Source organism: Chiloscyllium plagiosum, unplaced genomic scaffold, assembly GCF_037043375.1.
Source record: "Chiloscyllium plagiosum isolate Xiang-an unplaced genomic scaffold, Cpla_swu_hap1 HiC_scaffold_45, whole genome shotgun sequence".
Lineage (NCBI taxonomy): Eukaryota > Metazoa > Chordata > Chondrichthyes > Orectolobiformes > Hemiscylliidae > Chiloscyllium > Chiloscyllium plagiosum.
In genome coordinates, this window is record NW_028270183.1 from 17,772,380 (window position 1) to 17,797,769 (window position 25,390).

The following is a 25,390-nucleotide window of genomic DNA, read 5'->3' on the forward strand; positions in this document are numbered from 1 at the left end:
ATTGTCTATTTACATTCTGTGCCCTTGCCATCCTCAGTGCTTCTAAATGTTCAACATGGAGGAGTACCGATTCACCAGCTGAAGAAAGGTAATCAGGAGGTTTCCTTGCCCACATTTAACCTGAAGGCATGAGACTTCATGGAGTCCAAAGTCAAAGTTGAGGACTCCCAGGGCAACTCCATTCTGACTATGTGCCACTGTATACTACCTCTGCTGTGTGTGTCCTGCCAGTGGGACAGGACATATCCAGTGATGGTGGTGTCTGGGACATTGTCTGTAAGGTTTAATTTCATGACCATGACCATGTTGCTTGAATAGTCTGAAACAACTCTTCCAATTTTGGCAATAACCCCTCGGTGTTAGTAAGGAAGACTTTGAAGGTTTGACAGGGCTGTTTTTGCTGTTGTCTTTTTCCAGTACCTAGGTCGGTGTCAGGTGATCTGTCCAGTTTCATTTGTTTGAGACTTTGTAGCGATTTGTACATCTGAATGGCTTGTCAGGTAATTTCAGAGAGCAAGTCAAAGTCACCCACATTGCTGTGGGTCTGCAGTCACATGTAGGTCAGACCAGGTGAGGACAGCAGATTTCCTTCCCTGAAGGACGTTTTTCCAAAAATCAGCCATGATTTCATGGTCATCGGTTGATTCTCAATTCCAGAGTTTCTTCATTGAATTCACAATCTGCTATCTCCCATGGAAGGATTCGAACTGCGGTCAAAGAACAAAGAAAATTCCAGCACAGAAACGGGCCCATTGGCCCTCCAAGCTTGCACCCGTCCTGATCCCCTCTCACCCTGTTGCCTATTTTGAGGATCAGGCTCGAAGGGCAGAATGGCCAACTCCTGCACCTATTGTCTATTTACATTCTGTGCCCTTCCTGCCCATTCATGTATCTGTCAAGATGCATCTTAAATGCCTGTGTCTACCACCACTGCTGGCAACGTGTTCCAGGCACCCACCGCCCTCTGCAGAAAGAACTTTCCATGCATAGCTCCCCTAAAATCTCCCCCCCCCGCCACTTTGAAGTCGTGATTTCTAGTAATTGAGTTCCCCCATTCTGGGATAAAGCTGCTTTCTATCCACATTGTTTATGCTCCTCATGATTTTGCACACCTCGATCAGGTCCCCCCTCAACCTCAGTCTTTCTAATGAAAATAATCTTAATTTACTCAACCTCTCTTCGTAGCTAGCATCCACCATGCCAGGCAACATCCTGGTGAACCTCCACTTCACCTTCTCCAAACGGTGGCTCAGTGGATAGCACTGCTGCCTCACAGCGCCAGAGGTCCAGGTTCAATTCCCCCTTCGGGCAAGTGTTTGTGTGGAGTTTGCACATTCTCCCCATGTCTGCGTGGGTTTCCTCTGGGTGCTCTGTTTTCCTCCCACAATCCAAAGGTGTGCAGATCAGGTGAATTGGCCGTGGTAAATTGCCCGTAGTGTTAGGTGTATTAGTCAGGGATGAATGTAGGGGAATGGGTCTGAGTGGGTTGCTCTTCGGAGGGTCATTGTGGACTTATTGGGTTGAAGGGCCTGTTTCCACAATCTAATCTAATCAAAGCATTGACATCCTTTTTGGTAATGTGACAATCAGACCTGTACAGAGTATTCCAAACGTGGCTGAACTGAAGTCTTATACAAGTGTACAATGACCTGCCAAATCTTCTACTGAATACCCCCTCTGATCATGGAAAATGTACTGTAAGCCTCCTTGACCACACTATCGACCTGCGTTGCCACCTTCAGGGTACAATGGACCTGAAACCTAGATCTCTCTCCATCAGTTTTCCCCAGGGCTTTTCCATTTACTGTATCGTTCATTCTTGAATTGGATCTTGCAAAATGCATCACTTCACCTTTGCCCGGATTGAACTCCATCTGGGGAACCTTATCAAGGGCCTTACTGAACTTTAGTTAATGGCTTAATAGTCTAGCGATTAATATCATAAGGCCATCACCTTTTCTTTGGTGGCTGAGAATAATCAACCCAGTGGTGAAAGATGGCGCCAAAAGATTGGTGACTTCATTGTTGGTTGGGGCTGATGTAGGTGTTGGAGAACAGATGGGCTGGTTCAAGACTGATGGATTGGTTCAAGACTGATGGATTATCTTTAAGCTAAACCTTTCTGTATTTAAAACTGTTCAAAATTGGACTAGATTATGGAGACAGTGGAAAACGTTTTCACTATACGGTTTTTCTTATTGAAATGCACATGCCAATAAAACTAATCATTCGTTCGTATTGGAGACAGTCATTCACACTACACAACTGTCAGGCAATGTTTACTTACCATTTGCCAGCCCAAGCCTGAATGTTGACTAGATTTTGTTACATTTGAACATTGACTGCTTCAGTATCTGAAATGTTGTGAATGGTGTTGGGCTCAGCACGTTTGGCGGTATCTGTGAAGCAAAAGCAGAGTTGATGTTTCTCATCCAGTGACCCTTTTTTCGAACTAAACATCAAGACTTTCCTGTCGCAATGTCAATCCTCTGCCCTGAACTTCCAGACACAGTAGCTCAATAAAGGTTTTGAGGTTGCACTATATATCTGTTTAGTTGAGGGAAGTGTACCAACTGGCGAAGTGATGGACAAACTAGTTTTGTCCTTCAAATGAATGTGAGGCTGGAAAGGCTGTGCATTTGCTAGATTTCCTAAGAAGGCTATTGACTATCGTTGAACTGCTGCAGACGTTGAGTTAATGGTCTTTGCATAATGGTATTTAGTAAGGAATTATTTAAAGTTGATTCAAAGATGTGGAAGGACTGATGTTTATGGTCAAAACTAGATTTTCATGCTCTTGATCCTTGAAATAACCTTGATTATCAGCACTGGTGTAGGTGATAATGCACAAATATGGATGAAGGATTAGTTATTTCCAGGAAACACAGCATCGAGAACAATGATCACTTTCATGTTGTTAGGTATGGTGAAGAAGGGCCTGTGCCCGAAACGTCGAATCTCCTGTTCCCTGGATGCTGCCTGACCTGCTGTGCTGTTCCAGCAATAAAGTTTCAACTTTGATCTCCAGCATCTGCAGACCTCACTTTCTCCTAGGCTATGGTGATGACCACCACAGGGATCAATGTAATCTCAACTGTTTACTATCTTCCATAACTTTGAATACATTGTGGCTCCATTTGCACATAGCACCCATAGGAAAAGTAATTTGAGGCAGTAGTGTGTCTGCAAAGGAATATCGATGAATTAAGTAGTGAGTGGTGTTTGGCGTGTATGTTTCTGTAGTACATCACAGATCATACTTGCATACAAATTAGGCATAGAGGTAGACCATCAAGGTATTTGAGCCTGCCCCACTTGCTAAGATGTTGGATTGGTGTGTGACATTGTGTGTATAGGGTATAAATCTTCGAGGAGAAAGTGAGGACTGCAGATGCTGGAGATCAGAGCTGAAAATGTGTTGCTGGAAAAGCTCAGCAGGTCAGGCAACATCCAAGGAGCAGGAGAATGCCATTCCTGAAGAAGGGCTCATGCCCGAAACGTCGATTCTCCTCCTTGGATGCTGCCTGACCTGTGCTTTTCCAGCAACACATTTTTAGCTCTGTATAGGGTATAAGCAGGCAGGGAAATAATTAAGTTCTGAATTTAGTGAAACAAGGTTCAGCTGAGCAAGATGCAGATCAGATAAGAATTTGCAGTTCACAATGGGGTGCTAGAGGCAAGGGTAATGGGTTAACAAGGTAGAAAAGCATTCGGTATGTAGAGCCATTTAACAATATTGGAAGGATTCAGTATATAAAGTCAATTTAATAAAGTCAAAAGTGTTCATTATCAAAATCCTTTCTCCCAAGTGCTCCACTCTCCCACCTCCTGAGAATCTGTATTAGGTATGAGCAGGTAGGGTAAGGGTTAAGTTTTGATTTTTGTGTAGAGCTATTTAACAATAAAGGAAGCATTCAGTATGTAAGGTCAGTTCAACAGGGTGAAAAGTATTCATTATGTGAAGCCAGTTAAGGTAAAGAACTTTCATTGTGTAACAGCAGATGGCTTAATCTTTGCTATTGACACTCACTAATTGTAATGGTCACCCAATAAATATGTATGTTGTCGTATCTGGATGCTCCTCCCTGTAAAATTAGTATATAATTAATTAAGAAACTGGTGTTCCAGAGAAGGCTGTGAACTTCTCTGGAACGGGGGTGGGTTTGGGATGAGATCTGGATCTTGAGTGGTTCTCGGAACTCAATTGTAGGGTCTAACTTTTTTTTCCCCTCTGGATGTGGGTGTTGTTAGTATATCCACCATTGGTCTCTGCAGATACTTTCTATTTTAGCTCAAAAAGCACACAACCTGCAGGCAGTCAATCCATATAACATTTTATAAATTCCTACTTTAGAAATAAAGCCAGTCTCACTCAGGATTGCGATTCAGACAACTAACCTCGCATCTTTAATACGTTGTCTGAGCTCATGTCACCTTTTGTTACAAAACGTAAGTTGTCTCCAAAATGTGACTTATAAGAAGTTCAGGGATTTACATTTTGATCCATCAAAACCTGCAACCCATTCCAAAAGATGAAAGACTTATCAGCAATCTGGGCTTGTTTAATTATGTTGTTTTAATTGCACGATGCTGTGTTCTTCTGACTTGTAATCCTGCCCCCTAGTTATTTGATGAAGGACCACCACTCTGAAAGCTAGTACTTGCAAATAAACCTATCTGACTACAACCTTGTGTTGTCAGTTTTTTTTTGTCCATTTGCTAAGGTCGTTCCTGTTCTGGTTGTGACTTTAACTCCTTTTTGTTGTGACTTTAACTCCTTTTTAACTCCTGAGAATACCATGATAGTTTCACTACTTTCATGTGTAAATCACAAAACCTTTTTTAACAAGTTGCATTCTCAGGTTAACTGTTAACAATGGTGATAGCTAGACAAGATGTTGAAGGTGTTAGCCCCCTGTGTTCTCTGTCTATGCCATGATGTTTAGATTGATTCTAATCTAAAAAGTGAGATAACGGAGTTTTACATGAATGCATGCAGTTTTTGAGCAAAATACAACATAACCCTGCAAGTACAAATTCAGCCCACAAAATGTGTGTGTGCATGTGGGTCTTTGTCTGTGTGTCTGGTTTGGGGGTTGAGTGTGTGTGTGTGTGTGTGTGTGTGTGATCTTTGTGAGTGTGCGCGCGTTGTATATATGTGTGTAGGTGTGCGTGTGTGTGTGCAAAATGGTGGTCACCTGTAATGAGACATGAACCCAAGGGGCTGGTTGAGGCCCTCCCTATGGGTACCGAACTTAGCTATCAGCCTCTGCTCGGCTACTTTTTGCTGCTGCCTGTCCCGAAGTCTGCCTTGGAGGATGGTCAACCAAAGGTCAGAGTTCAAATGTCCTGGACCACTGAAGTGTTCCCCAACTGGGAGGGGACACTCCTGTCTGTTGATTCTTGTGCGGTGCCCAGTTATCCGTTGTCATAGCCTTTGCTTGGTTTCCCCAGAGTAACATGCCTCCGGGCATCCTTGCTTGCAACGTACAAGATAGATAACGTTGTCTGAGTCACATGAGTACCTGCCATGTACAAGGAGGGAGGTGTCCCCACGTGTAATGGTGGTGTCTGTGTTCTCACTCTGACACGTCTTGCAGCGCCTACCGTGACAGGGTTGTATGGACACCCACACACACCGTTACAGACACACACACACACTCCCACACTCAGATGCACCCCCTCTCAGACTTAAGACACTCTGCACTCACTAAACTCACGCTCGCTCGCACTCACGCTCGCTCGCACTCACGCTCGCTCGCACTCACGCTCGCTCGCACTCACGCTCGCTCGCACTCAATCCTCAACCCAGACAGACAGACAAAGACCCACATGCACGCATTTTGTGGGGTGAATTTGTACTTTCAGGATTACATTGTATTTTGCTCAAAAACTGCATGCATTCATGTAAAACTCCGTTATTTCACTTTTTAGATTAGAATCAATCTAAACATCATGGCATAGACAGAGAACACAGGGGGCTAACACCTTAAACATCTTGTCTAGCTATCACCATTGTTAACAGTTAACCTGAGAATGCAACTTTTTAAAAAAGGTTTTGTGATTTACACATGAAAGTAGTGAAACTATCATGGTATTCTCACCGATGAAAGGCTTAACAGATAATCAATTTTTCAATGTATAATTTCAGTAACATCACACTAAATTTTTGCTATAAATTCTGTGCGTTAGGATTGAGCCCTCCACTACCACCTGATGAAGGAGCGACGCTCCGAAAGCTATTGAGCTTCCAATTAAACCTGTTGGACTATAACCTGGTGTTTTCTGATTTTTAACTGAGTTTTCATTGGAAGCTTGTTTGTTTTACCCTACATGGTGTAATTGTAGCCTCTGGAAAAGAGGAACATGCTTTCAGCTTCCCTGCTGTCATATTGAGCTGAATGCTACTTGCTTCCTTGCGACACTGAATTGTAAACCCAGTTTTTGATCAGGGTTGGGATGAGATCTGGACCTTGAGTGGTTCTCAGAATGCAAATTATAGGGTCTAATTTTTTTTCTCTCTGGATGTGGGTGTTGCTGGTAGATCCACCATTGGTCTTTGACTGACTGTTCAGCTATTGCCAGTTCACAATCATTCCTTGATGCATTTAACTCTTTCTAGTGTTGGTATTCTTGATAAGTAGGTATTGATTAGCGATATGTGAAGAGGGGGGCTTGAATTTAACTGGTAGATTTAAGGAAGGAAATGGAGGTGGACATAAGATCAGAATTCAGTGTCTGTCACTCGGAAGCAAATTTGTGGTTACTAAAAGTGGGTAGAAGAGATTTTGGATAACGCAAAAAGCTAGTTTAGAGCAAAACAATCTATGGTGGATGGTTATGTAACATAGTTAAAGTATCTTGGCGAGAGTACTGGCAATCTGGTGATTATAATCTGCAATATTGTGTACTGCCTTTTGTTACTTCACAGAATTGACTGGATTTAAGTGTGTATCCCCGTCTAGCAGCTTATTAAGCTGATACTTCATTCTGAGGTGATCTTCTGCACATGTTACACCCTTCTACATTTTGCATTCAATCAAACTTTTGCATATTTTATAATCAATTTGTTCATAGATATTAAGTACCTCTCTGGAGCAGGTAGCACTTTTAACCTAACTCAGTGGGGCCAAAGGAGTAGGTGATGTGACTATTCATGAGTTTATCGTAGTTCATGGATTTTGCCATTTATGCCCATACAATCTTTTTGTATGTCTCTGCTTTCATGGTGGCATGTGGGCTGTCTTCATTGTGAAGAATATACTTGGTCTCCACAAGTACCCATGAAAACTGTTTCTTGTACATAGCATTAACTGTGACTGTGAGAATGAGGTCAAAAGCAGTAGATTTTACTTGGACTTCCATCAAGTCTGAGACTATTTGGAGGCAGATAAAGCTGAAACCAGAGACCTGAAATGGAAGGGATGTAGCAGAAATTGGTTTGGTATAGAGAAAGTGCTGTTTTTGATCATTAATGATAATTGTCTTTGCCCCAGGATGGGTGATTTCAAGATTAGGAGGCACATTTTTAAGGTGAGAGGACAAAAATTTAAAAAAGATGGGCAAATTTGTTGCACAGGGTGGGCTCGAGTGAGGAATGGACTTCCTGAGGAAGTGGTGGACGTGGGTACACTTATCAAGTGTTTGAGACATTTGGATAGATACATGCACAGGGAAGGTTTGGAGGGATATGGGCAATGAACAGACAGATGGGGCGAGTTTAGTTTGGGTTGATGTTCAGCCTGGGGTTGGACTGAAAGATCTGTTTCTGTGCTGCATGAGTCCATGATTCTAAGTAAGCTGCTTGCATATTTGCTCAACATTGGCTGTGTTCTGTCTGGAAGCTATCCTCTTGAGACTTTAACAGTGCAGTTGGTATCATGACCAAGCTCCACCTGTATATTGGAATGTTCAACCAAACGTACAGAAGTTATTGTGCCATTGCTCCTTTTGGAGTCTTCCAGTGGTATGATAGTTGCAAAGAAAAGCTGGGTGAAACTTCAGAAAGCACGATTGAAATCTTGCGGATTTGGCTGCAGCTAAAGAGAAACAAAATTTCGAGTTCAATGACTCTTTTTTTCAGAACCAGTCCCTTGACTCGAAGTTGACTTTACCACCTTCAATTTTGGAAGTTGCTGATCACAACTGAGTGGTTTCTTCTTCTACTTATTCCTCAGATATTTTAATCAATAGTTTTTGTTTTCATGGCACTGGAAGCTTCCTGGTTGTTTTTCTGATTTATCATATCAAATGCATATTACTGAATTTAGTTGAAGAAGGGCTTATGCCCGAAACGTCGATTCTCCTGTTCCTTGGATGCTGCCTGACCTGCTGCGCTTTTCCAGCAACACATTTTCAGCTTATGGAGTCAATGGTTGCATTAACTCTCAGTAGAGAACATGTAGACTATTGATTAAGTTTGAATGAAATTTTGTCCAGTGTGTGGTACAAGGATTACCTTTCCACCTGAAGGCTGTAATTTTAAGTTAACAAGTGATTATACTGATCTAATTAATCTCTTTTCAGGATTATTATAAAATCATCAAGAATCCTATGGATATGGGAACAATTAAAAAGCGCTTAGAAAACAATTACTACTTGAACGCCCAAGAATGTATTCAGGACTTCAATACCATGTTTACCAACTGTTACATTTATAATAAGGTAAGATCTTGACATATTTAAGGTAAATAACATGGGGAGCAGCACATCCATGTACCAGGAAAAGGCTCCTAATTAAACTTCCTCCTTTTCTGAACTACTTTGAGTGAACGTAACCGAATCATATTATTCAGCTGTTACCTCACCCAAGCTACCAGTTTTCTATTGTAAACCTAGTTAGATAGGTACCCCTTAAGATGGAGTTCTCTTTGATGTCGAACAGTATCCAAAAGATCTGCTCCTGGATGAGTGCACTTTATGCATGTTCAGTTAGGCGCTCCTCCGCTCAATACAATGTTATTCAGCATCAATTAGGTGCCATTTGGAAAGTGTATGCAAGTTATTTTGTTACTGAAGTGCATGTTTGGTACTGGATATGAGGGGGTGTTTTGTGATACTAGTTGTTGGAACATTCCATTTTGTGGGGTGTCAGATGATGCATTTTATTGTGTACCCTGCAAAACAACAATATTTTGATTCAACAGATGGAATCAGTACCTTTAGGTGAAGACACAGGTATTGAACATTAAATGCTTGGTGTTGTGTTGCATCACACTTGTGCTTTTAATTTTGTATGAAGGGATGTGATAGTATTTTGGAAAATAAAATGCTCGGTAACTCTGAAATGAGTGGTCTTAGTGAATCCTTCAATGAGGTGATTAACGTTGCTTTATCAGCTATTGTGTTGAAATCAAACTTTTGGGGTATAAATGTCTCTTTGGTAGGTTGAACAGAATCGGAATCACCGTTCACTGCGATGTGTTGCAAGACAGTAGCTGTCTGCAGAAAAACAGTTGCAGCTACGTTTGCAAACATGTGGTGTCATTAAAGATTGATGCTAAATGATTACATTGTTGTTTGGATGATGTGCAGTTTACTCATTGGTAGTACTCAGTATTTGATCTCAAATTGTGTCTAATTCAGAAATGACCTTGCTTTAGGAGCAAATTACTGGAGATGCTGGAATCTGTACTGAAAACAACAAATGCTGGAAAATGGGAAGCCTTCAGAAATGAGATACTGAGAGTCCAGTGGCAGCATATTTTTGTTAGTGTGAAAGCAAAGGCTGGTAGGTGTAGGGATGACTAAAGAACCAGAGGGTGTGGTTTTAAAAAAAAAGGAAGCATATGTCAGGTATAGAGAAGATCCTTAGGAGAGTATAAAGGTAGTGGGAGTATACTTGAGGGAAATCAGGAGGGCACATTGCTTTGGCAAATAGGGTTAAGGAGAATCCAAAGGGTATTTCCAAATACATTAAGGACAAAAGGGTAGCTCGAGACAGAATAGGGCCCCTGAAAGATTGCATATCGGCCCTTGTGTGGAGTTGCAAGAGATGGGGGAGATATTTAAATGAGTATTTTGCATTGGTGTTTACTGTGTCAAAGGACATGGAAGATATAGAATGCAGGGAAATAGATGTTAACATCTTGAAAAATGTCTGTATTACAGAGGAGGAAGTGCTGGATGCCTTGAAATACATAAAGGTGGATAAATCCCCACAACCTGATTGAGGTGCATCGTAGAATTCTGTGGAAAGCTAGGAAAGTGATTGTTGGGTCCCTTTGCTGAGATATATGTAACATCGATAGTCACAGTTGAGGTGCCGGTAGACTGGAGGTTGGCTAAGGTGGTAAGGACAAGGCAGGGAACTATAGACCGCTGAGCCTGATATCAGTGGTGGGCAAGTTGTTGGACTGAATTCTGAGGGACAGGATGCACATGTATTTGGAAAGGCAAGAACTGGTTATGGATAGTCAACTTGGGTTTGTGTGTGGGAAATTATGTCTCACATAGTGAAGAAGGCATTTGGTGTGCTTTCCTTTATGGGTCAGAGTATTGGAGTTGGGAGCATGTTGCGGCTGTACAGGACATTGTTTAGGCCACGTTTGGAATATTGCATGCAATTCTGATCTTCCTATCAGAAGGGTATTGTAAAGTTTGAATAGGTTCAGAAGAAATTTAACGTTGTCCGGGTTGGAGGATTTGAGCTATAGAGAAAGGCTGAATAGGCTGGGGGTGTTTTCCCCTCCAAGTGTCGGAGGCTGAGGGATGACTAAGATCTTGAATGGCATAGGTAAGATAGACCAAGTCTTTTCCTTGGGGTGGGGGTTAGGGGTCCAGAGCTAGAGGGCATAAGTTGAGGGTGAAGGGGGAAAGATATAAAAGAGACCTAAGGGGCAATTTTATGCAGCAGGTGGTATATGAATGGAATGATCTGCCAGAGGAAATGGTGGAGGCTAGTGCAGTTGCATCATTTAAAAGGCATTTGGATGGGTGTATGAATAGGAAGGGTTTGGAGGGATATGGGCTGGCTGGCAGCTGGAATTCGGTTGGGTTAGGATATCTGGGTGGCATGGACAAGTTGGACTGAAGGGTCTGTTTCTGTGCTGTACATATGAGTCTATGACTCTATCACAGCAAGTCAGGCAGTGTCCATGGAGTGAGTAACCGAACGTTTTGAGTCGAGATGACTCCTATTCAGAACTGACATGAAGTGTCGGGGAACAGCATTTCTGCAGTAGTGAGAGGGTTGTCCCGTTTCCTCCCTCAGTCCAAGCAAAGCACTCAAAGACACTGTATAGTTTTACCTCCATCCTTATTCCGGGCCTTGGAGGGAGAGAGAACGACCGCCCATGTGCACATGGCCATGATTTCTCGGATTTCTCGGTCTTCTCTGGAACAGCAGTTTCTTAATTATATAATTATTTTACAGGGAGGAGCTTCTAGATAAGGCAGCATACATATTTATTGGATGACCATTGCAATCAGCGAGTGTCAGTAGCAAAGAAGAAGCCATCTGCTGTTACACAATGAATGTTCTTAACTTTAACTGACTTCACCTAATGAATACTTTTCACCTTGTTAAACTGACCTTACATACTGAATGCTTTCAATATTGTTAAATGGTTCTACGTAATGAATGCTTTTCCACCTTGTTAACCCATTACCCTTGCCTCCAGCACTCCATTGTTAACTGTATGTTTTTATCTGATCTGAGTCATGCTCAGCGGAACGTCTTGTTTCACAAAACTCAGAACTTAACTCTTTCCTTACCTGCTTATACCTGGCACATAACTAGTCTATTTTGTTAAGATGTCATGTTCTATGTCATTAGCTTCATTACCATTTCTCAAAGTTGCTCAATGTAAATGGGCTGCAATATTTCCTCTGTGCAATCAGTTTCCATTCACAGTTTCTTTTAACTGTTAGATTAAGAACTAAGCATCTTCTTTGCTTATTGCTATCATTAAATTGTCGCTACTGATTAATATTATTTCATTAACAGCAAGGAGATGACATAGTCTTAATGGCAGAAGCTTTGGAAAAGATCTTCCTTCAGAAAATTTCAGAAATGCCACAAGAAGAGATTGAAATACCCATACAGCCTACCAAAGGATCACGGGGTAGGGGCAGAAAGGAAACAGGTAAATGTTTTTTGTCTTGTATTCCTTAATTAGGGGCTGATTCGTTCAGGCTATCTCATGCCTGTCCTAGCACTGACTGCTGCTTTGCTTGTGCATTTCGCTGTGATTTAAAAAGGTTACATATTTTCATTTTGAGCATACTATGTTATTGTTTCACTTAGCAAAGAACCCACTATTAAATTTGAAGATAGTTTTGTTGCTTGGGCTGTTGTAGGCTATGAATGAAGAAATTTCATCTTAGTTTGATTACATGTGATATCGTGATTTGTTGAACCACTGATATTTGCATTATATGGCCTTCTGTTTTTGCTGTTTCCCCCTACTTGTATATAAATTTCTCTACATTGTGAACTGCCTGATCCAAGTTCTCTTCTAGTGTAGCTCTAAAACTTGCTTTCACCATATTTTTATCCAGTATTTAACTTGTATGTTTAACTTTTTTGAATATATCACCAAATGTCATCTTTTGGAACTAAAGGGATAGCATTGTAACATCCTTTTTGAATTAGTTTGTGTAAAGTGTTCTATTTGGTTATACTCTTGACAAAAGATTTTGGAAGGACAGTAGTTTGACCAAACTGATCTTTAAGTTTTGTATCTACCTTATTCAAAACTTGTGCTCGTCGAATGTATCTAGTTATGAGGACATTAAAGGATGCAATAAAAGGTAAAACAAAAGAAGGGATAGTGACCACTAACTCCTGAGTAGTGCTGTTGAATGTTACTGTAGATGTTCTTAGCAAGTAACTCTACTTAGTTCCCTTGAGCAGCAGTGCAAACATATATCACACCTTTCCAGGAAAATGCTTATTTTCAACCTGTGTTTAAAATATGATGGTCTAACTTTGTCTTCACCCTCTTAATATGCACAAATTAAATATGGATTGCTGCTAATAGCATTTTCCTTTGTTTGAGTTGCAAAATAGCTGCTAAGGAAGTGTTTTAGCAATAAACCATTAACTGGTGCCCTGAAACTGAGAATATCCTGATAACATAATTTGCATATTGACCACAGTTGCGCGGTGTAGCTGGAATAGTACAGTCGATTAATATGCATATAAAGTAGGAGAAAGTGACGTCTGCAGATGCTGGAGATAATTGAAAGAAGTGGCCCTGGAAAAGCACAGTAGATTAGGCAGTCTCCAAGAAGCAGGAGAATTGGTGTTTTGGGCGTAAGCCTACATATAAAATAGACAATAAAAATTAGCAAGACCAATATTAAGTTGTGATCTTCTGTTTTTTTTTGTTTTAGGTATGCATTTTGCCATTTTTTTTTTCAATGTTGTCTCAAGGGTATATTTACACAGATACTTGGTTCCTTGTAGAGAATATTTTTTTGCCTGCATTAGCTGCAAGGAATTGATTTTTTTGGTTGTGGATAAATAACAAATTAATAGCATTAATCTGTAACTTCCTTTTGTAATGCCATGCTGAAAGGCTAATTGATTGTTTGGGTTATTTTTATTACTGAGATTGGTAACATTGCAAACCAAGACCCTATTGACTTTGTCAAGTCCAGAATGAATCCCAAGTAGGGAATAGTTCGTATTTGTTCTTCTAGAGGTTTTGATTACACACTGGAATATTGTTAGTGCTTAACTACTATCAACCTATTGCTTAAATCTGGAATTCATTTCCAAACACCACTCACCCGCCTCTGTACAAATACTCCATAAAGGGCATTGCTTCGACCAAACTTTTGGCCTTCTCTACTCATCATCTTAACTGGCATGCTGTCATAGTTTGCTGAATGCTGCTGTGGAACACGGGCAGTTCTGTTATGTTCAAACTGCTGTATAAATATAAGTTGTTACTGCTCTGGACTTAGATTGTGTGTTTACAGGGAATTACAGGCAACAGAAAACAATCCATTTCTGATCTAGGTCGATAATGTAATATGTTTTTTTTTGGACAAGGCAGATACTTAGCTGAGAAAACAAAAAAAACCTCTGCTTTTCAGTTCTTGAATTGGTAAGCAGTTAAGTTGATTGACTGCAGTAGTATAACCTCTGCCGCCTTCCCAAATCTCTTGCACTTGTAAGACTTGAAAGAAAGATGATGCAGGAAGACTATTAATTAATTCATTTTAATTTACTTGAGTCAGTCAAATTCTATACTTCAACAAGCCGCAGTGTTTTATGTGAGGGCAATCCATTCTTGCCTTAAATAGAATATTATAGATTTGCCCTATGAGTAAAGGGTGTCATTTATCAAATAAGAGCAGGTAGCTCCTTTTGTGAATTGTGTGCTCATTGTGCTTCATTTGTGGCAATCTTAGACTTTTTAAATTCTATATTTTGGTTTTCTGTAAATAAACTGACAGTGGATTAAATTCATAAAGTAATTTACTGGCTAGATCACTAAGAATTTGCGGATCTATTCTCTTGACTGACTAGGCCTCATCAGTTAACTGAATTGAGGTGCTTTAGTGCAAGACCCCCACTCACTGATAGTGATGTTGTAGGATCATGTTACTGCTACAGCTAACCAACCACTACTGATGTAACTGTCAGCAGAAAGAATTGTTATAGTGCTATAGAATTTCCAAGCATCAAGATATTAATGTCCTCGTATATTGACTGTTAAACTTAAGCAGCCTTTCTGAGGGATTATGGGAAAAAGTATCAATTATGAGTAGGTTTCCAAGTTAAAATTGGCAATAATGGCAAGAGTTCCTAATATACTAACTGCTTTAACTTTCCATTTTAGTATTTGGCATTTACATAAATCAGTAAGAAGTCACCTAAATGGGTTGGAGCCTTATTGATTAGATGGTGTATTTTATCTTCACGTGATTTTTTTCTTCCTTCCTGGAAGATTCCAAATATTTCATTTCAGCAAATGTTTACAGTATGCGAGACATACAGTTGTAGAACGTTTCCCTAGCCAGTGTTCTCCCAGGAAGTCAAAAGCAATCAAAAGACCGCTATCCTATTTAAAGACAATATTTTACTTGTGAGCATACCAGTTTCGACATCTTCCGATATTGAGATATATTGGGAATCATTAAAATGCCAGCAAATAATTATCCTTAACTGTATGGAAAAGCAGCAGTGGTTTTGCGCATAGCAAGGTACCATGTCAAACACAGATGCTAATTAATCTACACTGTTTGAGGGCTAACTGTTAACTAAGTTCTTAGAGCATAATTTAATCTGCACAACTTTTCCATAACTTGTACTTTTATGGAATGCAACCACTTATTGATGTGGTACATCTATGTTGAATCATTTCTTCCTTTAGCATCCTATCAGGTGAATTTTGGTTTTTTGCAAAGTGTTGTCGATTCTTCTTACTATTGTATCTCCCCTAATTGAGATTGGCTTGTATGGTGGAGAAGTATTGAGGTGCCTCATTTCTTAAAAAGGAAACCTTTTAAAATAATTGTCCATTGTTTTCTGCTAAATGCCGATTACTACAGAGAGTAAGTGGTGTATAATAGTTGTTAATGGTTGATCTTTGTGTGGGGACCAATTTCAAGATCTCTGTTGTTGGGGTTGAGATTTAATCTGGTTAAATATTTAATATAGATTATCATTTTGTTTTTTGTTTAGTTCAGTCTAAACCCAACATGTCAACTGTACAGACTGTCACACAGACGACAATGCCAGCATTGGCACCAACACAGCCACAGCAGCAACCACCCCAGCGGGCACCTCAGGCGTCTCAACCACCACCACCACAGCCGCAACTTCCTTCTGTATCAGTGCCAGCACCCACACCCCAGTCATTTCCTCCAGCGACTCCTGATTTGATAGTACAGCCACCAACAACGACTGTGTCGCCACATACGTCAGCTCCTCCAATGCCAACCCTCACGCCAACAACAGTAATGACAACAGCTTCACAGCCTTCAAAGGTCAGTAATCTTTCAGTAGCTTTTCCACTGGTTTTGTCCTCTATACTTTCATCTTTTTTAGACTTGAGTCATCTAAATTCCAACAGAGAATTTGAATCAGCAAAGTCCTGAATGTTTTATCAAGTATACTTGTATATTTTTTGAGTGGATAAACTGCTTACTCTGAACTTTGCAAAGGTTTTATTTTGTTGTATTTCGTATAACCCCTGTTTGAATTAATTAGTTGTAACTCATTCATTCTCCAGACTCGGTACTGGGAGAACAGATGAGTGAGAAGGTCCAACAAAATTGCAGCTGAAGTGTTTGATATCTATGTTTATTGAAAATTCTAAACAATTCTCCCAAAGTGAGGAATTGTCCAAAGACACACTCCTTCCTTTTGCTGCATCTGTCCAAGCAGTGCAGCATTTAATGCAGTTGAAGACACTGTCAACTTTTAAGACAGACATCGTCTGAAGATGCATGTCACCAGCTGTGCTTGTGTTTTCATTCATGGTTGTGTTGTGCTTTAAGTGTGAATAAAAATTAACTCGCTTTATAAGAAGCAGTCAGACTTGGGAACTTTCATTTGTCTGACAGTGGAAGAACACTTTGAAATAGACTTGAATTAGTTGAAGGATAATTCTTATGTGCATCGCTTATCTCCCACCCCCAGAGTATTGTTCGGATGATACTGTCTTTAGAATTGCAAGAATAGAGCCTCAATTGTACATTTTTCTTTGCAGCATAAAAAGGGAGTGAAAAGGAAAGCTGATACAACAACTCCAACAACCAATGTTGCTGTGAAGAGTAGAGAGTCTTCTCCTTTAGTGACCGAGCCCAAACCTGCAAAGATTCCATCTAGAAGCGGCAGACCTCCAAAACCTGTCAAAAAAGAAATGCCAGACTCTCAGCAACAACACCTAGAAAAAGCTGGTGGTGGTGGTGGGGTGGTTGTTGGCAGTGGAAAGGTTTCGGAACAGTTGAAGTACTGCACTGGCATTCTAAAAGAAATGTTCGCCAAGAAGCATGCAGCCTATGCCTGGCCCTTCTACAAACCTGTGGACGTGGAAGCCCTGGGACTGCATGATTATCATGACATTATTAAGCACCCCATGGATCTCAGTACTATTAAAGTAAGTTAATACCTACAATCTTGGTTGCTAAAATTTTAGAGCTTGAATTATGTAGCAGCATTGAATCTAATTTGTTGGTTATTTTGTATGTGAGGAATAACCTAAAAAAAACATTTTTTTTATTATCCACATTGTACAGGTGCAATCCCAAACACAGACAGTTGAAGCCATTTAAAGTTGAGTGGGATGATACCTTAATGTACCATAATATACTGGTCATAGAGTGCATGCATGTAGTCTGTAGAAAGACCAATTTGGACACAGAAATGTTTAAACTTGTTACATTTTGGAGTTGACCTCTGCTCAGCTCTTGTTCCCATTATTAAAAGAATGCTGAGAATGACTTTCTTGGTGTTTTATAATGGTCGACAAAAGTTTGAATACAAAGATTTTTATTTGAATAATCATACTGTGATCTAGCACAATAATTAAGACTTTAAACAATGTTTATTCAGCATAATCTTTTGAGAAAAATGTTCTGAATCTGAAATAGAATAAAAATTGTTTGGAGCTGCTCTTGTTTGTTAAATTTAAAAACACAACAATATAAAACTGCAGAACTGCAACCTATCTAAGGTTAAGAGCTTCATTGTTTAATGGAAAAAATAATCAAGATAGCCCTATTTACCTGTGCTTGTGATAATTAAGGTAACTGATCAGGCCTTAGCTATATTTCATTAAACTTTCAGTAAATTCTTTACCCTGTATAAAATGCCTTATACACTCTCCAGCCTTGTTGACTGTGAACGTTATCTAAAGCTTAACTCAATGAATATTAAATTTGTATTTCAAATTTGTCCATAAAACAAATTGAAAAAAAGTTTGAGAGAAGAATTGTAGCTTGGGTGCTCGTTGTTGTGGTTCTGTTTGCCGACGTTTCGTACCATCTAGGTGACATCCTCAGTGCTTGGGAGCCTCCTGTGAAGCGTTTCTGTGATGTTTCCTCCGGCATTTATAGTGATTTGTATTTGCCGCTTCCGGTTATCAGTTCCAGCTGTCCGCTGCAGTGGCCGGTATATTGGGTCCAGGTCGATGTGCTTATTGATTGAATCTGTGGATGAGTGCCATGCCTCTAGGAATTCCCTGGCTGTTCTTTGTTTGGCTTGTCTGATAACAGTCATGTTGTCCCAGTCGAATTCATGTTGCTTGTCATCTGAGTGTGTGGCTACTAAGGATAGCTGGTCGTGTCGTTTTGTGGCTGGTTGGTGTTCATGGATGCGGACCATTAGCTGTCTTCCTGTTTGTCCTATGTAGTGTTTTGTGCAGTCCTTGCATGGGATTTTGTACACTACATTGGTTTTGCTCATGCTGGGTATCGGGTCCTTCGTTCTGGTAAGTTGTTGTCTGAGAGTGGCTGTTGGTTTGTGTGCTGTCACGAGGCCTAGTGGTCGCAGTAGTCTGGCTGTCAGTTCAGAGATGTTTTTGATGTATGGTAGTGTGGCTAGTCCTTTGGGTAGTGTGGCAAGCCCGTTGTCTTTCCCTTAGGCATCTGTTGATGAAATTGCGCGGGTATCAGTTTTTGGCGAATACATTGTATAGGTGTTCTTCTTCCTCTTTTTGCAGTTCTGGTGTACTGCAGTGTTGTGGCCCTTTTGTACAGTGTCTTGATGCAACTACTTTTATGTGTGTTGGGGTGGTTGCTTTCATAGTTCAGGACTTGGTCTGTGTATGTGGCTTTCCTGTATACCTTTGTGGTGAATTCTCCGTTCGGTGTTCTCTGTACCATAACGCCAAGGAATGGGAGTTGGTTGTCCTTTTCTTCCTCTCTAGTGAATTGGAGTGGTGTGAGTGTGGTGTTGATGATCCGGTGTGTGTTCTCTATTTCTGTATTTTTAATGATGAAAAAGGTGAAACACCTGATCAGCAGATCCAGACACTCTATACAATCAACACAGGAATTCTTGGACATCATCAGAAATATACACATAGACAAGGAAGAAACCATGGTCTCATTCGATGTAATGGCACTGATTCACCTCTATCGACAAAACCCTAGCCAGAGAAACAATAGCCGACCTGCTGAACATACAGAACAGACAACAAGACGGGGAACCTATCAACAAAGACTGCATATTCAAACTACTGGACCTGTGCCTCACAACACGCTTCACATTCAACAACCAAATATATGAACAAATCAACGGCACACCCATGGGCTCAGAAGCAGTAATGCAAACATTAGAACAAACAGTCTTACTGCAAATTCATCCCCAACTCTGGGTCAGATATGTGGATGATACCTTTGTAATCATTAAAAACACAGAAATAGAGAACACACACCGGATCATCAACGCCACACTCACAGGAATCCAATTCACTAGAGAGGAAGAAAAGGACAACCAACTCCCATTCCTAGACGTTATGGTACAGAGAACACCGAATGGAGAATTCACCACAAAGGTATACAGGAAAGCCACATACACAGACCAAGTCCTGAACTATGAAAGCAACCTCCCCAACAAACACAAAAGAAGTTGCATCAAGACGCTGTTCAAAAGGGCCACAACAAACTGCAGTACACCAGGGCTGCAAAAAGAGGAAGAAGAACACCTAAACAATGTATTCGCCAAAAACTGATACCCGTGCAATTTCATCAACAGATGCCTAAGGGAAAGACAACGGAACGAGGACATGCCGCAACCCAAAGGACTAGCCACACTACCATACATCAAAAACATTTCTGAACTGACAGCCAGACTACTGCGATCACGAGGACTCGTGACAGCACACAAACCAACAGCCACTCTCAGACAACTCACCAGGACGAAGGACCCGATACCCAGCATGAGCAAAACCAATGTAGTGTACAAAATCATGCAAGGACTGCACAAAACACTACACAGGACAAACAGGAAGACAGCTAATGGTCCGCATCCATGAACACCAACTAGCCACGAAACGACACGACCAGCTATCCTTAGTAGCCACACACTCAGATGACAAGCAACATGAGTTCGACTGGGACAACACTCCTATTATCGGACAAGCCAAACAGAACAGCCAGGGAATTCCTAGAGGCATGGCATTCATCCACAGATTCAATCAATAAGCACATCGACCTGGACCCAATATACCGGCCACTGCAGCGGACAGCTGGAACTGATAACCGGAAGCGGCAGACACAAATCACTATAAATGCCGGAGGAAACATCACAGAAACGCTTCACAGGAGGCTCCCAAGCACTGAGGATGTCACCTAGATGGTACGAAACGTCTCCAACACTAATTCCCAGCTCGGCGAACAGAGCCACAACAAATTGGAAGAAAGTGAGGTCTGCAGATGCTGGAGAATTGACATTTCAGGCATGGTGAAGGGCTTATTCTTGAAACGTCAATTCTCCTCCTTAGATGCTGTCTGACCGGCTGTGCTTTTCCAGCACCAAACTCTTGACATAAAACAAGTTGGTCAATTGTAAAAAGATTAGCTTTTGTCTTCCCGTCCTAATTAATTTCTTAAAGGAAAGAAGGATATCTTTCCCTTCACTACGTCAGTGCTTACACAGCTAATTATTTTGAATGATGTGGTTAGTTATGACTTTTCATTTCACTGCCTGATTGTGAAGCAGCAAATTAATATAAATTTTTATTTAACCCATTTCTCTAATCAACCTGTTCAGAAATATTATTACATGCCTCTGGTGAGACTTCAACCTGGCCCTGCTGGCCACTGTCCTACAAAGCCTCTAAACAGTAAATTGCACCGCATGAAATTGATAAGCTGCATCTGACATCTGTAACTTGTGCGCTTGATGACCACGCTAGAATGATAACTAGAATCTAGCTTCAGACCTGATAGCAAATCTGTGTTGGTTTCTTAATGTGCTCCCCCTGTTGCAGTAACTTTTTTATTCTTCCTTTTGAAAAATGGCAAGCTACAAATGTGTGTAAAGTCACCCAAGAGTTTAATGTTACAAAGTGAGTTTTGTTAAACCATCCCTTTCGGAATCCTAAGAAATACAACTATATAGGTCATCCAAGTGCAACTCCAGGTTTGTTTGGCAAATTCCCACTTGTGTAAACTTGTAGCCAGAGGATGTTATTTACAGTTTTAATAAATATATTGTTGCACTTCCTCTTTATTAAAAAGCTTAGACATTGTTTTACATAGTTTGTTTGAGGTTGAGGTATTGCATTGCTAGCAGGTTGGTATCTAAACCGAACAGCTTTCCACTTCGAGTCTTTTTATGTGCAAGTACAAGTGTTATTTGGACAAGCTGGGTAAGTGGGCAAATGCTTGGCAGATGCAGTATAATGTGGGTAAATTAGATCACTTTGGGAGCAAAAACGTGAAGGCAGATTATTGTCTGGCTATGAAATGAGAGGTAGGGGTGGGAAGTGTGTATTGAGGCTTGGGTGTCTTACACCAGTCGCTGAAGGTTCAACTAGTTGTCAAGGCAAATACAAAAGAACCTTGATTATCTGAAGGACACGGGCGGGGAGTATTTAGTTTGGTTAATCGAATGCCAGATCATATTGATTAGCCAAGAATTGGGACCTTGGGATCTTGCTGGATAATCTGATATTCGGATAATCGAGGTTCCTCTGTAATGTGTTGGCCTTTAATGTTTGAGTCCGGAGCAGGGATGTTTTGCTGTAAATACATAGGATCTTAGTGAGACCACACCTGGAATATTGTGTGTAGTTTTGGTCTCCTTATGAGGAAGGATGCTCTGCTGGACTTATTCATTTAATGGTGAGGTCTTGGGCAGTGTTGCTGAACAAAGAGACCATGGAGTGCAGGTTCATAGCTCCTTGAAAGTGGAGTCGCAGGTAGACAGGATAGTGAAGAAAGTGTTTGGTATGCTTTCCTTTATTGGTCAGAGTATTGAGTACAGGAGTTGGGAGGTCACATTGCGGCTGTACAGGACTTTGGTTAGGCCACTGTTGGAATATTGCGTGCAATTCTGGTCTCCTTCCTATCGGAAAGATGTTGTGAAACTTGACAGGGCTCAGAAAAGATTTACAAGGATGTTGCCAGGGTTGGAGGATTTGAGCTATAGGGCGAGGCTGAACAGGTTGGGGCTGTTTTCCCTGGAGCGTTGGAGGCTGAGGGGTGACCTGGTAGAGGTTTACAAAATTATGAGGGGCATGGATAGAATAAATAGACAAGGTCTTCTCCCTGGGGTGGGGGAGTCCAGAACTGGAGGGCAGAGGTTTAGGGTGAGAGGGGAAAGATGAGACCTCGGGCAACTTTTTCATGCAGATGGTGGTATGTGTATGGAATGAGCTGCCAGAGGAAGTGGTGGAGGTTGGTACAATTGCAACATTTAAAAAGGATCTGGGTGGGTATATGAAGAGGAAGGGTTTGGAGGGATATGGGCCAGGTGCAGGCAGGTGGGACTAGATTGTATTGGGATATTTGGTCGGCATGGACGAGTTGGACCGAAGATGCAGGAAGGATGCTCTGATGACTGGAGAATCCAGAATCAGCCGTCACAGTTTAAGGATGCAGGGTAAGTTATTTAGTGATGAGATGAAAAATTTATTTATCCAGAGGAAGTGAACGAGTGGAGTTTACTACCACACAAAGCAATTGAGTCTAAAGCATTGTATGATTTCAGGGAGTTGGAGATAGTACGTGCGGCTAACGGGATCAAATGATAGAGGAAAAGCAGGAGCTGGCTACTGAATTGAATGATCATCATGATAGACCAGGTTTGAAGGGCCATATGGCCTACTCCTGTCCTATTGTTTCTTTTGGACCTTTGCACTTGAGTGTCAGTGCATGTGTTTATTGAGTAGAGGACACTAATTTAATTTAATCTCTATTGATTGGGATTTGTTTTGTGTGCTCCTCATTCTTGAGATTTCCAATCTTTGGTGCACTGTTCATGTGAATTGCTAGATTGAACGTAAGCGTCTTCCCTAAAGCAATTCCGGGAGACAGTGATGTAACTAATCTTTATGATATGGCTAATTTTTAGGTTGTAAAGCTATCTGGAATAAAGGTGTGTAGACTGGTGAGTCAAACAATTGGAAATGAATTAAAATCCGGGAATATGAGCCAAATTAAGAAAAGCCTAAAAATTGCATTTAATTTCAGTAACTTGTAAGGTGCTTAGCAGAAGCAAAAAATTGAATTGTATTTAGTTTCATTTATGGTTCTGTGTTAAAACATGTATATTACCTTCACAAAAATGGATGCTGCTCATATCACTGTAAAAAAGAAAGTAATAGTCAAATTGTCTAAAGTAGAAATAGATAACTAGGAGGTGTTTAAATGGTTGGCGGTGCTAAGCTTTTAAAATACATAGCTGTGAGATTTCTCTTTAAGTTAACTGATCAGCGGTGAAACTTGGGCTGCAGTTTTCCAATCATAAGGAATGAGGGTTCCCAAAGAATTAGAGTTGAAACTTTTTCAAAAGGCATGAAACAAAATCAGTAACCTGCTAACCAAGCAACCTGACTTCATTGTAACAGTATCTATAGGTTATTGAAAATAACATTTATTAATATTTAATGTTGACAACCAATAAGAATTTGTTGCTGGCAAATCTTATTTGACTACTTTGATATTTTTAAATTTTTGGGAGAGTGGATAAGAGCAATTTTTAAAAATGTACTTCAGAGGAGTTTGATAACGTGCCAAATAAAACAGCAAAATAAATGCCTATGATATTAAGGGGCAATAGCAGCAATGGTACAGAATTCAACAGGAGCACCTGGATAAAGTTGCATGGGATAATGCCTTGATGTATCATCATATACATAGAATGCATGCACGTAGTCTATAGAAACACCAATTTGGACTTTAAAATGTTTAAAAATTGTTGCATTTTGGAGTTGAACCCTGCCTAAGCTCTTGTTCCCATTATTAAAAGAATGCTGAGAATTATTTTTCTTGGTGTTTTATATTCGTCAATAAAAGTTTAAATACAAACCTATTTTTATTTGAATAATCATGTGATCTCGCAAAATAATTAAGACTTTAATACAAAAATGTTTATTCAGCTGAATCTTTTGAGTGGTTGTTTCAAATACAATGTTAGTATTATATAGGGGTGTTTCCTGTGAACAGAATTAGAAATACTGTTCTTTGAGATATGACCTCGACTTGAGTACTCATGGCACAATTTATAAATGACCCAATATTAAAAATCAAGATTTGGGAGGGTATAGACTTGTGAAAAAGTTCATGGTGGAGAAAATTCAAGTGTGGGCTGATGCATTTTGGAAGGAAGGACAGGCAGTGTATACTGAATTACAACTAAATTTAGTGGGAGAATAGAAAAGCATTGGGTTTACTTGCAGGAACTTCTGAAGATGACAAATTAAGATTTTTAAAAAATGCATATAAAATTCATGACTTTGTAAATGGCATATGGAAACATGGAAATTGTGCTATACCTTTTAGGTCATTGAATATGCCTCACCTGTTGTGTTTTCCAGTCCTGGAAAACTCGCTTTAGGATAGATGCAAGCTCTTGGAGGTTACAATGGAAATTTACTGGCACAAGGGAATTTCTGTAGTGAGACAAGAGAATTCGGGGTTATTCTTGAAAGTCCAGTGGTTCCAGAATGTTTTAATAGAGATTCAAGATGTTGAATGGTTTTGATTGTCATTTTCTTTTTATTTAAACCCGGAATTGTGAAATGAGGCCAATTGGATAGTTTCTTCAAGCATTTGGGAGTAGAGTGGATTCCAATCACCACCATCGCCTCAGAGCTACCTGTGATCATAAATTGTTGGTTATGTTCCTTTAAATTTTAATTGCATAAATCTTTCAAATCCGAGCACTTTAAATCCTTCCATAAAATCAAAGTACCACAGCTGACTAGAGTCAATGTCCATGCAGGATAGATTCATTCATCCCATTGTTTTCCTCCTCAAGGAAGCATTTTTGAGATGTTTTAATGGCCATGGAAGTGGTCGAAATAATATCATGAGGCATGAATTCATGGGGGGAATACACATTTTAAGCCTACTGACTGCTGGGGAAACAAAGTAAGGTTGAGGGCAATTAGAATAACTGGAAAAGATTGACTTTAGATGAATTTTACTCGTTTTTGCGGGCTGTACTCCATGTTGTAATCCCATATGATTATAATCAAAGACCGCTTAGTCTGTTGACTTGACTACACCACAGTTTTTAATGTGAAACTTCTTTAATATGTCTTGGAGCAATTTCATAGTTGTAACTGCAAATAAAATGCTATCTTGGTATGCAGTATAGAGCTTGGAGCAAATATCCGTTGCATCATATGGTTGTGAAGCAAGTCGAATTTTTTAGGCTCTTCTGCTTGTGTTGGTAGCTTTTCAAGTTGTAAATGTTCAGTAGTTGGCTCAGTCCTCCAGAGATTAGGTAGGTTTGGAGTCGGTTGTTCACTTC

The 25,390-nt window shown here is 40.3% G+C and overlaps 1 protein-coding gene across 8 annotated transcripts in view; it reads left to right on the forward strand.

Annotated features, from left to right (window-relative positions):
• LOC122552186 (bromodomain-containing protein 4) overlaps window positions 1-25,390 on the forward strand; it is a 179,155-nt gene that overhangs the window by 76,080 nt on the left and 77,685 nt on the right. For all 8 annotated transcript variants that reach the window (XM_043694781.2, XM_043694777.2, XM_087983299.1 and 5 more), the window contains exons 3-6: window positions 8,527-8,664; window positions 11,948-12,086; window positions 15,641-15,945; window positions 16,671-17,060. In XM_043694781.2, coding sequence (XP_043550716.2) covers window positions 8,527-8,664; window positions 11,948-12,086; window positions 15,641-15,945; window positions 16,671-17,060 — 972 coding nt within the window. The remainder of the gene's footprint in view (window positions 1-8,526; window positions 8,665-11,947; window positions 12,087-15,640; window positions 15,946-16,670; window positions 17,061-25,390) is intronic.